Below are 12,242 nucleotides of genomic sequence, written 5' to 3' on the forward strand. Positions count from 1 at the left end.
TGGGCGTCTACAGATACATACGAACAAAACTAGGTAATGCCATACTTTTCAAATTAAACTATGAAATGCTACTAAATAGTCAAAATATTAATACCTACACAAAACACCTATAATTTATATCGAACCAACCCACAGTAAACAATAATTGAACTATCTGCCAGAGTGGACTAAGCCACATAATCCAGTATGACATTGACAAATTATTAAAATAGACCGACTAGACCAAACTTTTTAGTAGCGGCATCTATTATAGAATAGTAGTAGCTCACTTAGTCCACTTAGACTTTGATAAATAGGCTTTCTGCTACTGAAAACACGTACTGATGCATTTTAAGATTTTGTGGGATGGTCTGCTCTGGTTCTCAACGCCTCAATTCTCGTTATAGAGGGAGTCAGAGGGAGGGAATTTCTCGCACCTCTTCATGAAAAATGTTAAGGCACGTATCCATTACATTGGTGTTCCGTGTAGCTGCTCCACATAGTGGATACATTGGTGCTCCCGCTGGGCGGTCCAATCAGTGGCGGTTTACAGTGGGTGATCAAATTATTATGATCACTTTAAAATACTTTGTATTTTGGTGTTTAATAAAGAATAAATCTGCATATAAGCGTCTAATGATGTGAATATAATATAAAAATAGATCCTAAACACGTTCTTTTACAAAATTTTAAAATATTTTTTTCTTTGACCTTAAATATCAATTTTTTTTAATATTTTGTGTGACCTCCTTTAGCTTCGATGACAGCTTTGATCTTCCTTGGTATGCTTTGAATGTTTCTCAGGCAGTCTTCTTTTATTTTATCGGCTCTGTGCCAGGTGGCAATGAGGCTCTCAATTAACTGCTGTTTATTTGTGACAGTTTCCTGGGCAATCCCCCTCTTCATGAGCTCCCATAGATTTTCGATCGGGTTGAGGTCTGGGGAATTACCTGGGCAGTTCAGTACTTTAATTTTCTTTTTTTCCAGGTACGATGTTACTTTTTTGCCTTATGGCACGGTGCTGAATCATGCATAAAGGTAAAATCCTCCGATTCGTGGCATGAGCTTTCTCCAAACCAGTCTTTGATTTGTGGCATGAGCTTTCTTTCCAGAACTTCAATATACTGATGTTGATTCATCATTCCATTCACAATGTACAGCCTCCCTGTGCCCTTGCTGCTGATCACATACCATACCATGATCTTGAGAGGATGCTTTACTCGCTCCACTATGCAATCCTTGTAATATTTTTCACCCACCCGCCTTCGGACGAAGGCCGACTTATCCATGAGTATCTCCACTGTATCGGAGAAACAAACTGTGAATAAAAAAAACTATCTAAAAAAAACTAAGATATTTTTTTAGAATAAAAACAGTGGTTATAGGGATTTAAACTTTAGTAGTGACGTAATTTATCTTATTCCAATCCTCAATTGTCCAATGTTGGTGTTCTTTGGCCCATTAAAATTTCTTTTTATCATTGCGATGGTCAACTTTGGTTTCTTGGCAGGGCGACATGATTTGAAACCTTGCTCAGCAAGCCTTCTGCGGACTGTCATGTCAGAAACTGGCATCCCAGCTTCACGAGTAAGTCCTGTGAGGATTCTTCTTGGCTTCTTTCTATTGTTTACGAAGATATCCCTCATTTTTCTCTCGTCTCTGGGTGTAGTGACACGCTTTCGACCACATTTTTGGGCACGGTGGTGAGTCAAGGTTTGTTTGGTATCAATTTTTTTTTCTTGACCTTGCTCACTGTTGCTTGCGCTACTGGGCATTGTTGAGCTATATCACGTTGGGAAAGCTTTGTATTCCAGAAAAGGGTCTTTATCTCCACCATTTTAGACACCGGGACGTCTTTAGCCTTATCCATTATGATTTTCTTCTTAAAAATCGAAATGTTTTGAAAATGTCTTTAAACTGATAGTTTTTTTTTTCACTCACAATCACCACTAATACATTAATAAAACATACTAGAAAGATACACCGATACTAATCTTTCAAAAACAATACAAAAACATATAAATTCAGTTGTAAACTCCAAGCGTAAATTCACCACAATGTGTATGTTGTCACGTAATTTGACACAAATGACAGTTCTAGAGCTGTAAACGTCAAAAAAGTAAGGTTATTAGTGACAAAATATATTGAGGAGCGCCTAAAGATACAGTGCGGCTCCCTACTTTGCGCATGCGTCAAAATATTTACAACGTTGTCATGTTGTTTACACATTGACATCGCCGGGAAATTCAAAATGCTAGGAATCTTTTATTTTGACAAATGACATCATATTTTTGTAATGTAAATATAAAAATAACCTATAAAAATAAAATTCTATTTTGTTTTACCCTTAGACTAGTTGTCTAAGGTTTTACCTGTAAAAGAGTATTAAGAAAATATAAGATCATTGAAAAGAGTAAAACGTTGAATTTAATTATTTTGTCAGTTAAAGAACAACATAACCATCATACAATATGGAAGTGCTATTTTAGGTTTAGAAGTTTTTAAATACTTTTGCATATTATGGGTATATAAAATGACACCATTGCAGAATCTTCAGTCAGACAGTAGTTGAAGTGCTGTATAATCAATCACAAATTGCCTCAAGAATTGTTATAGAAAGAATATTTGGTATTTTATGCAGAAAAGATTCCCCATATTAGTATGTGAAATGAGATGCAAGTTACCTTTTGTTTGAAGAATAATATCAGCTTGTATACTTTTACATAATATTGCAGTTGTTAATAGAGAAAACATTGAAATACTGGAAAACGAGGATGCTGTTATTTAATCCAACAAGCTGTGGCAGTACCTACATTTTCAACCAGGAGCAAATCTAGTGTAACTAAATGTTGTGTTTGTGTGTTTGTTTTAAAAGATTATTCTCCATTTAACTCAAGCCTAAATGGTTCCCACATAACAATTTCATGTTCTTGGTAGATTCGATATTCAATATTCGATAAATAGACTATTGATTATGTATTTTAGAAAGGAACTACAACGTTAACGGGGTTTTATTGTTTCATATAGTCAATGGACTTTTAAATATGAAAAACCCGCGGAGTGCTACCATTTAAAGGGGTGAGTTTTTGAGAAAGGGGTGAATTAATCCTTAGGCACAGGACGAATTAGGGTGAGTTCTATGCACTTTTGGTACAAACACATCTGCAGGAAAATTGTTCCAGGTTAAATTTACTATCGAAACATTACATTTTAAAGTTAAAAATATTTTTTTTTACAAAAATATATTCAAAAGAAAAGCAAGAAAAAAAACTTCAATCCTTACTCTTTAAAATGACATTTAGTAGAAGTCTCTATGATTTATGATTTCCAAAATATGATTTTTCAAAGTTCGCCACTCACAGCGATTTTGGCCCATTTTCCTTGTTACTTCTCAAACATTGTTCTGTAACTTTTTTCTACGTAGCTTTAGGTATATGCAATGTTACATTTAATAGGAAAAAAGGTCAATTACCTTTAAAAAGTTTTATACTTTTAATGATTTTTGATATATTTTACGATTATTTTTAAATTTCTCATTATAACTTTTTTTATTGTATATGTAGGTATATAATTGGTAGGTATATTATTGTCTAATAAAAAAGAAAGCTTATTTTATTTACTTTAAAATGGTGTATCGTAAAAAATTCTGGGACTATTTTTAAACAAGATTGGAACCCTATGGAAAACTTTTTTATTATTAACTTTATGAAAAAAAAATTATGATATAATATGCAATCATATTTTTCTAATTGAAAAAAATAAAAAAAATTTAAAATTTTTCTCAAGTTACGGATACTCTTGGATATCCTACGGATATCGTGTTTAAGAATTGTCCTAGAATTTTTTGCAATACACCATTTTAAAGTAAAGAAAATAAGCTGTATATACAATGTATATACTTAAACGTACAAGAAAAAAAGTCATAATGAGAAATTTGAAAAAGCATAACTTCCTTAGAAAGAGCTGTATAAATAACCTTATACAATAGACTATTTTAAAGGTAATTAATTTCTCTTTCTACTATTGCATATACGTAGAGATGCGCACGAAATAGTTACAGAACAATGTTTGCGAAATAATGGGGAAAATTGCCCAAAAATGCTGTGAGCGACAAACTTAAAAAAATCCTATTTCGGAAACTATAAATCTTAGAGAATTTTACCAAACTTCATTTTAAAGAGGAAGGATGGAAGTTATTTTTCGCTAAAGCAATGCCTATACCTATATCCCTGTGGAAAATAGTTATGGGGCTAAAAACAAAATTGCTTTCTTTCGTGTTTTTTTCTTGCTTTTATTTTGAATATATTTTTGTAAAAAAAAATATTTTTGACTTTAAAATGTGATGTTTGGATAGTAAATTTAACCTGGAACAATTTTCCTGTAGATGTGTTTATATCAAAAGTGCATAGAACTCACCCTAATTCGCCCTGTGACTAGGGACTAATTCACCCCTTTCTCAAAAACTCACTCATTTCAATGGTAGCACTCCATGGTTTTTTCTAATTTAGAGACAGATATGAGACAATAAAATCCCGTTAACGTTGTAGTTCCTTTTAATTCTCTTATTTTGAACATAATCAATAGCCTAAAAGGTTTATTCCAAGAATAAACTTTTACGAATATTCTAAGTAACTACATACATGAATGTGCTCAGTATATTTGGTCCGAGAATATTCTTCGAAGTATATGCAAAAAATATGAAATTTAGAATGTTTTTATAGTACATGCTATGCTTCTACTACACACATACTAAAAAGAATATATTCCGACGAATGTTGGTAGTGTATGCTTCGAACATGAAAGGAAAATCATTGTTATGTAGTATAATGTTGATAATTTTATTTTTATTGGACTGCAGTTTGTTAATAAATTTATAAATAAATAGGTATATTATATTGGTGACTGATTTGATTTTAAGTATTTTATTATTAGCAATTTATAAATACATGATATTGGTGTTTGATTTTGAGTATCCTTTAAAATTTATTTTATATCTCATTCTGTTTAAAGGCCTTCCACAACTAGCAAAAATGTATGAACAAGGAAGTTATTTTAAAGGACAAAAATAATAATAGAAAAATTAGCTTTATGGTGTTTTTTTTATTAATTTTTTTGACAGTATGTTTAAATAAACAAATGCTGATGACATGAAAATGAAAGTGTAATACATACTTTTGGCTCAAAACTTTATAGATTATGGGACTTATGTCCCCGTTAAACCTCGGTTAGCTAATCGGGACAGAAAAGTACCTCTTTGGGCCTCTTGTGTTGTAATATCATGTATAATCATAATTTCATCATCATTGGCTCCGCAACCCATGGTGGGTCTTGACCTGTTCCAGAATCAGCTTCCTATCCCTCACCTTGGTTTTCCAATTTCGCACTCCTAATCATAATAATAAGTACAATTGTGTTTATGTCTATGTTATGCATACATTTCTGTCCTGATTAAACCCCGGTTAGCTAATGGCGGTTTAACCGGGACATAAAGTACCGGCCCTATATCTAAATAATAAAGGATTAAAATTCCAAAAACCTTTGTTTTATTGTATTAACCTGTTTATATTGTTAATGCCATAGGTATATTATGTTATATCTGTTGAATTGAACTGTACTTTTTAATCCAGAATTTTAACAAATCCTAAGCTTTTCCACAATTTCACAAGCATATTTGTGCATTCAAATTAATTGAAATTACATCTTATATATCTATACTTACTAAAAATATTTATTTCTACACAAAAATGTCTAAATTAATAATTATAAAGAATGTCTATGTGATTCTTGTAATTAACAGTTTAAAATTATTTACAAATTATATTTATAGCTTCAATAATGTCCTTGTTTCATATTGATTTGGGTCAAACCATGCATAATCTGTATCTGAGAATAAACTTTTATTTAGGAATCCTTTTTAATGAATAAAACAGGACATACATAACCAACTTAGATCCAAATATCCAAAATATAAAAATAAATCCAATATCCAATAATCCGATCAAAGATGTGACAGTGACAAATACAAAATACAATTGAAGTTAGACGCGTTTCTTGTTTCTCAACGTAATTTGTCCTTCAAACTATCTGGGAAACGGCAACGTTGGAGTTGAGGACACGCACGCGCAAATTAGGGAGCCGATTATCTTTAGCCGCTCCTAATATATTGGCATACCTTAATCGTATAGCAGCATATGATTTTATTATAAAATTTTTGAACAAATTTGAAAAACTTAAAATTTTGTGACTGATCATAATAATTTGATCACCCACTGTATATGTAGTGGGTGCATGCCGTATCCATTCAAGCAATTACACGGAGCACAGAGCACCAATGTAATGGATACATACCTTTATGTCAACATACTTACTTCTATAACAATTCCTTTGACGTTCCAAACAAATTCAACCTAACCTAAAAAATAAAATATGATTAGTTTATGTTGTATTTTCTACTACACTTGTGTCACCATAAATTGTAATTTAAATTATTTTCGTTCATAAACGATATACTATTCTATAAAACAGACACAAGTATAGTCCAGCTAACACATGTACGGTTATAGAGAACTTAATTTTTGATTTAATTTTGGAAAAACGCTAAATGAAATTCTCTAAACATTAACGTTGCAGGTCAATTTAGAGCAGAAATATATTGAGTTGGTAATCATTATACTGACTTTAATATTGCTAATATATTGATCAGGACAAAGGACAAATTAAATATAAATTAAAACGTTTAGTCGCATCGAATTATCTTTAATAATTTGTATTCAAGAATATTTATAAAAATAATTACGAATATTTGGATTTAACTCGGTGAGTTCATGAGCAAGAGAGCTATAAACGAATTTGGAAATGTTCCTATTTCAAATACACTACTCTAAAAAATGAATGCACCACCATCTTAAAAATTGGTCATTTTTGATGTCTCGAATTTCCTGAGCCTCTCATCCGATTTAAATGATTTTCTTTAATGTTATAGCCTTAAGCGGAGAACACATCTAAGCGACCACGATGTCGATCTCGGTTTCTGTAGAAAGCGAACACATCGGAGCGGTAGCGACCTGCGATTTCATTGGTATAAATAATACAGTTGGAAATATTGCGTATAACATGTGAAATTTACAAGAAGAAGCACTGCCTGTTTCAGTATAATTTGAAGGCATGTATGTAACCTTCATTATTCGAAATTAATTCGGATAAAGAAACAAATTTAACAAAAGATATGCGTGGGCGTTCTATTTTTCCATTTAATGATGAAGACATGTATGCAGTTTATTTTGCAGAAAAAGAAGAGATCTTTGGGTACGTATATGACATTAACCTGAAGTACAAGCAATAAGGAGAATTTCAAAAATTGTTCCCAGAACTTCGCAGAGAGGTATAGACGGTTTCTATAGTACATTATACTTTAGAAAGAATTTAGAGTTTTGATGAAACATTTATTTCTAATACGCATGTTCTTATAACCTGGGTAGGACAGGTCGAAGAATAATATTATTTTACAACTTTGACCAGCGATAAATGTAACCTGCTGCGTTCTGAACGCTAAACTACTCATATCGCCGCGATCGCAGTCAGAACGCTGCACAAATTCCTTTGATCACCAGTAGATCGCAACAGGTGTGTGCTGATTCACTTGTTTGCTTGAGACGAGTTGAATCGCGATCGCTATCGCGTCGGTATGTTTTCCGCTTTATTCTTTAACAATATTGCTGTAATAATATTGTTGCTGGACAGGTAAACTGTCATTGTATACCGGGTGTACCAATCAAACTGTGATTTTTTTTCTCAAAGTTCGCATCACGCTGTCAAATTAATATTCTAGCATTTATAAAATACTGAAATTAAAACCCAACTATAGTCGCATGTTTTTTCAACATTCTGTTTTTTTATTCATTCACTTATGTTGGATAATAAAAAAGTTAGGTACTTTAACAACTAGCGTTGTTTTTCGTCAATACAGGATGTTTTTAAACAAGTATAGCAACTTTAAGGGGTAATTCTGCATGAAAAAATAATGACAGTTTGCTTTCTAAACGTATGTCCGCAAATGCTTCGTTTACGAGATAGGGGGTGTTGGAATTTTTCTTACAAACTGAAGATTTATTCATTGCTCTAAAACCGGTTGAGATATGCAAATGACATTTGGTAGGTTTTAGGTTTATTTTATTTTTATTTCTAGAACAAATAAAAGAATACCTACTCCTCACAGTCGGCTCCACCGACATGGACTAGAGATAGGATCAGCAGCGGGGCATCCAAAGTAACGTTTGCTAAAAATACGTACCGGTTGTCCACGGCTGGAATGAGGGGGTTTTAGTGGGTAGGCAGTTCACGATTGATTCGCTTGGATTCACGGGTGTCTGAATTTGGCAAGCAGATTGAATCCCACACACCAGGGTAGAGGGCAGAACACCAGCTTCTTGGTGTGCTGCGGTCTACTCTGACGGTCTTATGAAGATTTCCTCCTCCCACAAAAAAAAAGATTTTAGGAGGTAGTTATTGGGAATTTTTTGATATTGAATTAGGAATTTAATATTCACCCTCTGTTCGCATACAGATAATATGACATGTCGCCAATGGTGAACATAAAATTCTTAATTGTATGTCAAAAATGCGCAATAACTACCTCGCCAAATTTCATTTGCATATCTCAACCTGTTTTAGGTTCAAAACAAATGGACCACGCTGCAGCTGTACGCTGTGGATCCACAAAGTAGTTTCCGTAAATTATTATGTAAATTGACATGTGGCTGGAAACTGTCGCTCGTCTTGGATAGAAAGTTTAATTTACATAAGAATTTACGGCTAATCATCGGAAAATACTTTGTGGATCCACAGCGTAGCGCTGCAGCGTGGTCAGTTTGTAAGAAAAAATTGAACATCCCCTATCTCGCAAACGAAGCATTTGCGAACATACGTTTATAATGCAAACTGTCATTATTGTTTCATGCAGAATAACCCTTTAAAGTTTGACACACTTATTCAAATACATGTATTGATGAAAAACAAGGCTAGTTGTTAAAGTACTTAACTTTTTTATTATTCAACATAAGCTAGTGAATAAAAAAACAGGATGTTACGAAAACATGAGGCTATAGTTGGGTTTTAATTTTAGTATTTTATAAATGCTAGAATATTCCACAAAGTGATGCGAACCTTGAGAAAAAATCACACTTTGAGAGGTACACCTGGTATGCAATGGCAGTTTACCAACATACTAAAAAGATCGCTAAAATCGGACAAGTTTAGGAAATTTGAGATATTAAAAATGACCAATTTTTAAGGTGGTACATTAATTTCTTGGATATGTGTATTTGGTGGATCTCATCAATAAAGTAAAAAGTCAATTCAATACCAACTTTGGATTAAAGATTTGGATCATGTCAATTTATTTTATGAAGACTTAAATTTTGCAACCAATGTAAGAACTCAAATAGTTAGAGCAGAATCTGTTGTATGCATTAAGACGGGAGAAAATATATTAATTTATTCCTTATTTATATTGGCTACTATATTCTTGAAACATACTCAGTGAATTATTGTATGTAATTCTTGTTGCTGGCATGTTGTTTTTTCGTAAGCTATTCGCATAAATAAATCTACTTTTTTAACACATTTGCAGTAAAGTGACCTCAAGTTAAAAAAAATTAAGAAATTACTACTAGGAGTGCTTTGTAAAGATGAAAAAAATCTGCATCGATACATTAAAATTATGATTCTAGTTCAGAGTTTTGGTATCAATTCCAGTAGACAGTGTCAAAGTACAACAACCCAAAGTACGTTGGACTAATTTTGTTTACTAAAGTAATAATCATATTATATTTCTTTTATTGTAATTATTCAAAATATTCGACTTAACAAACATTGATTTATATATTGAATATAGTGGTTGAACTAAAATCATTAGAAGTAACACCACAGCCTAAAGCTTTAACTGATCTGTTAGTTGTATAAATCAAGTTTTCTGATGAACAGGTAAATGTAGTGTATTACACAAATTAATTAAAAAGGTACATACTTTACCTCACAATTATGTGGCTTTTGTTATTTTTTTTAAATAGTTCAGTCCTCTTTTAGATCCTTTAGAAAATCGTTCACTTGTAAGTGAAAAATGAATACTTCGTAACTACTTATTGCCTGTGATTTTTAATCACAAGGCACACAGTTTATGGCCATGAAATATTTATCCAATTTTCTTTTTAAAAATTTATCAGGGTTCTTTAAATTCATAAAACTCACATATATGTTCCTTGCTTTTGAAAAAATATTAAATTAAATGTCTTAAAATCTCACAATGTATACATGCAATGTACAGGGTGTCCACTTAAACTTGTCTGTATAATAGTTTAACAGAGGTTTTACATATTTATATACAACCATTGTTTTACAACTACTTATAGCGATATTTAGAAACGTTTGTACATTAATTCATGTGAATAATAAACTAAGAAGCAAGTAAACAAGATCTAGACTACATACCCATGGTGAAAAGAACTAGGAGATGAAAGGAAGAGCAGCAAAGGAGAATGAAGCGATGAGAGCAAGATGAATATTAGTTTAGTGACAGTAAACTGCTGTCAGAAATATTACTTTTGACAATACTTTTAAAATTCAACATTAGGTTTCCTGATTATTGAGTTAATAGTTACTGATTCAACAAAATGTACCCGAAGTGTGTTGGCTCTGAAAACAAAACTACTACAAAAATAGGTGTGGATCCCACATATGAAAAAAAAGTTGATTAATAGCAAGCTAAAAATTTGTTAATAGCTTATATATTAAGGGTGTCTAGTCGGATAAACTTTGATATATGGGAACACTGGAACAGGGGCAGTTTTAATTGTGGAACAGGTTAAAAATTTGGAACGGTCAGACCACCAAAACGGCACATTTATTTTGTCTGACAGAACAGACTTAAATTCTCTGAACAGAGATAAACTCTCATGCAAAAATCAGACTGCTATTTATCACCTGTCATAATTCCTGTCATATGACATATTCTCATGTTCCACTCATTAAAATGCCCATTTGGTGATAAATAGCAGTCTGATTTTTGCATGAGAGTTTAATCTTTGTTTGGAGAGTTTAAGTCTGTTCTGTCGGACAAAATACATGTGCCGTTTTCGTGGTCTAACCGTTTCAAATTTTTCAAATGTTCCACAATTAAAACTTCCCCTGTTTCAGTGTTCCCATATATCAAAGTTTGTCCGACTAGACACCCTTAAGCTATTAACAAATTTTCAGCTTGCTATTAATCAACTTTTTTTTCATACGCGGGATCCAGACCTAAAAGATATTGCTACATATACAGCAAAACCAAGTTATAATATGAAGTATATCAATGGTGCAAGTTCAAAATGTCACATAATCCATAAATTTTAAAATTTTGATTTTGTCCACATTCGCAGTCTCTTACACATTTTGTAAATAATCTGTTTTATTATACCTAGAATATAATTTCTAGTGTCCAGGTGTTTGACGATAGTCTAGTTGTGTGATGATTTGATGACATCTGATGGTCTTATTTACTACAAAACAGGCTATCAACATGAAAGTTATACCTCACTTTCAAGAAGACCAAATACTCTGACGTCACAATTTATTGGACAATGTCAGTTTTACCATCTGTGGTAGGAAAAGTTCCAACGATTCCATTTTGTAGCAAATACAAGGCAAGATATTTTTTTCCATAATTTTGGAACGATTCTTCTATGTTGTCTTTAGAATAAACGACCGGTATAGTAGTTTTTTAGAATATAACATAGAATTTTGCTTTCTTCTGAACGGTTTTAGGAACGTTTTGCACCTAAGCTATCAATATTATCATATGAGAATTATATCTCTCAGAGTATACCTGTCAAAATATCAACATTTGGGTTTTAAAGAACCCAGTTGTAATTATCTGCTAAATTGAGTATTGTAAGGAATTTGTGACCAGTGTTAGCTAATATTTCTTTGTTAATTAAAAATCCACGAGGAAAAAGTTATCCTTTAAAAGACAATAGTTTTCCTGTACTAGCTGTATACCACATATTACAAAAAACAAGTAAAATGCTTTATAAAAGGTATATTTATGTATTAAAATTCACTAAAAAGGGCTACATCACAAGCAGAACTAGTTTTCAATCTGATAACAGATCATCATCAGTGCGACATGCTAACCAGCAAAATATAAAAATATTAGTGTAAAAAATAAACTTGGAAATAAATCAGTCATGGAAATATTGACTATAATTATGAAATAACTACCAATCATT

The 12,242-nt window shown here is 32.1% G+C and overlaps 1 protein-coding gene across 4 annotated transcripts in view; it reads right to left on the reverse strand.

The window, feature by feature from the left end:
- LOC114343578 (uncharacterized) overlaps window positions 1-12,242 on the reverse strand; it is a 51,311-nt gene that overhangs the window by 12,804 nt on the left and 26,265 nt on the right. For all 4 annotated transcript variants that reach the window (XR_007696781.1, XR_007696779.1, XR_007696780.1 and 1 more), the window contains one exon: window positions 6,348-6,391. Coding sequence is in view for 1 of the 4 variants with exons in the window: in XM_050645475.1 (XP_050501432.1) it covers window positions 6,387-6,391 (5 nt within the window). In the remaining 3 variants the exon portion in view is untranslated. The remainder of the gene's footprint in view (window positions 1-6,347; window positions 6,392-12,242) is intronic.

The sequence above is a fragment of the Diabrotica virgifera genome, chromosome 3 (genome assembly GCF_917563875.1).
Source record: "Diabrotica virgifera virgifera chromosome 3, PGI_DIABVI_V3a".
NCBI classification, from domain to species: Eukaryota; Metazoa; Arthropoda; class Insecta; order Coleoptera; family Chrysomelidae; genus Diabrotica; species Diabrotica virgifera.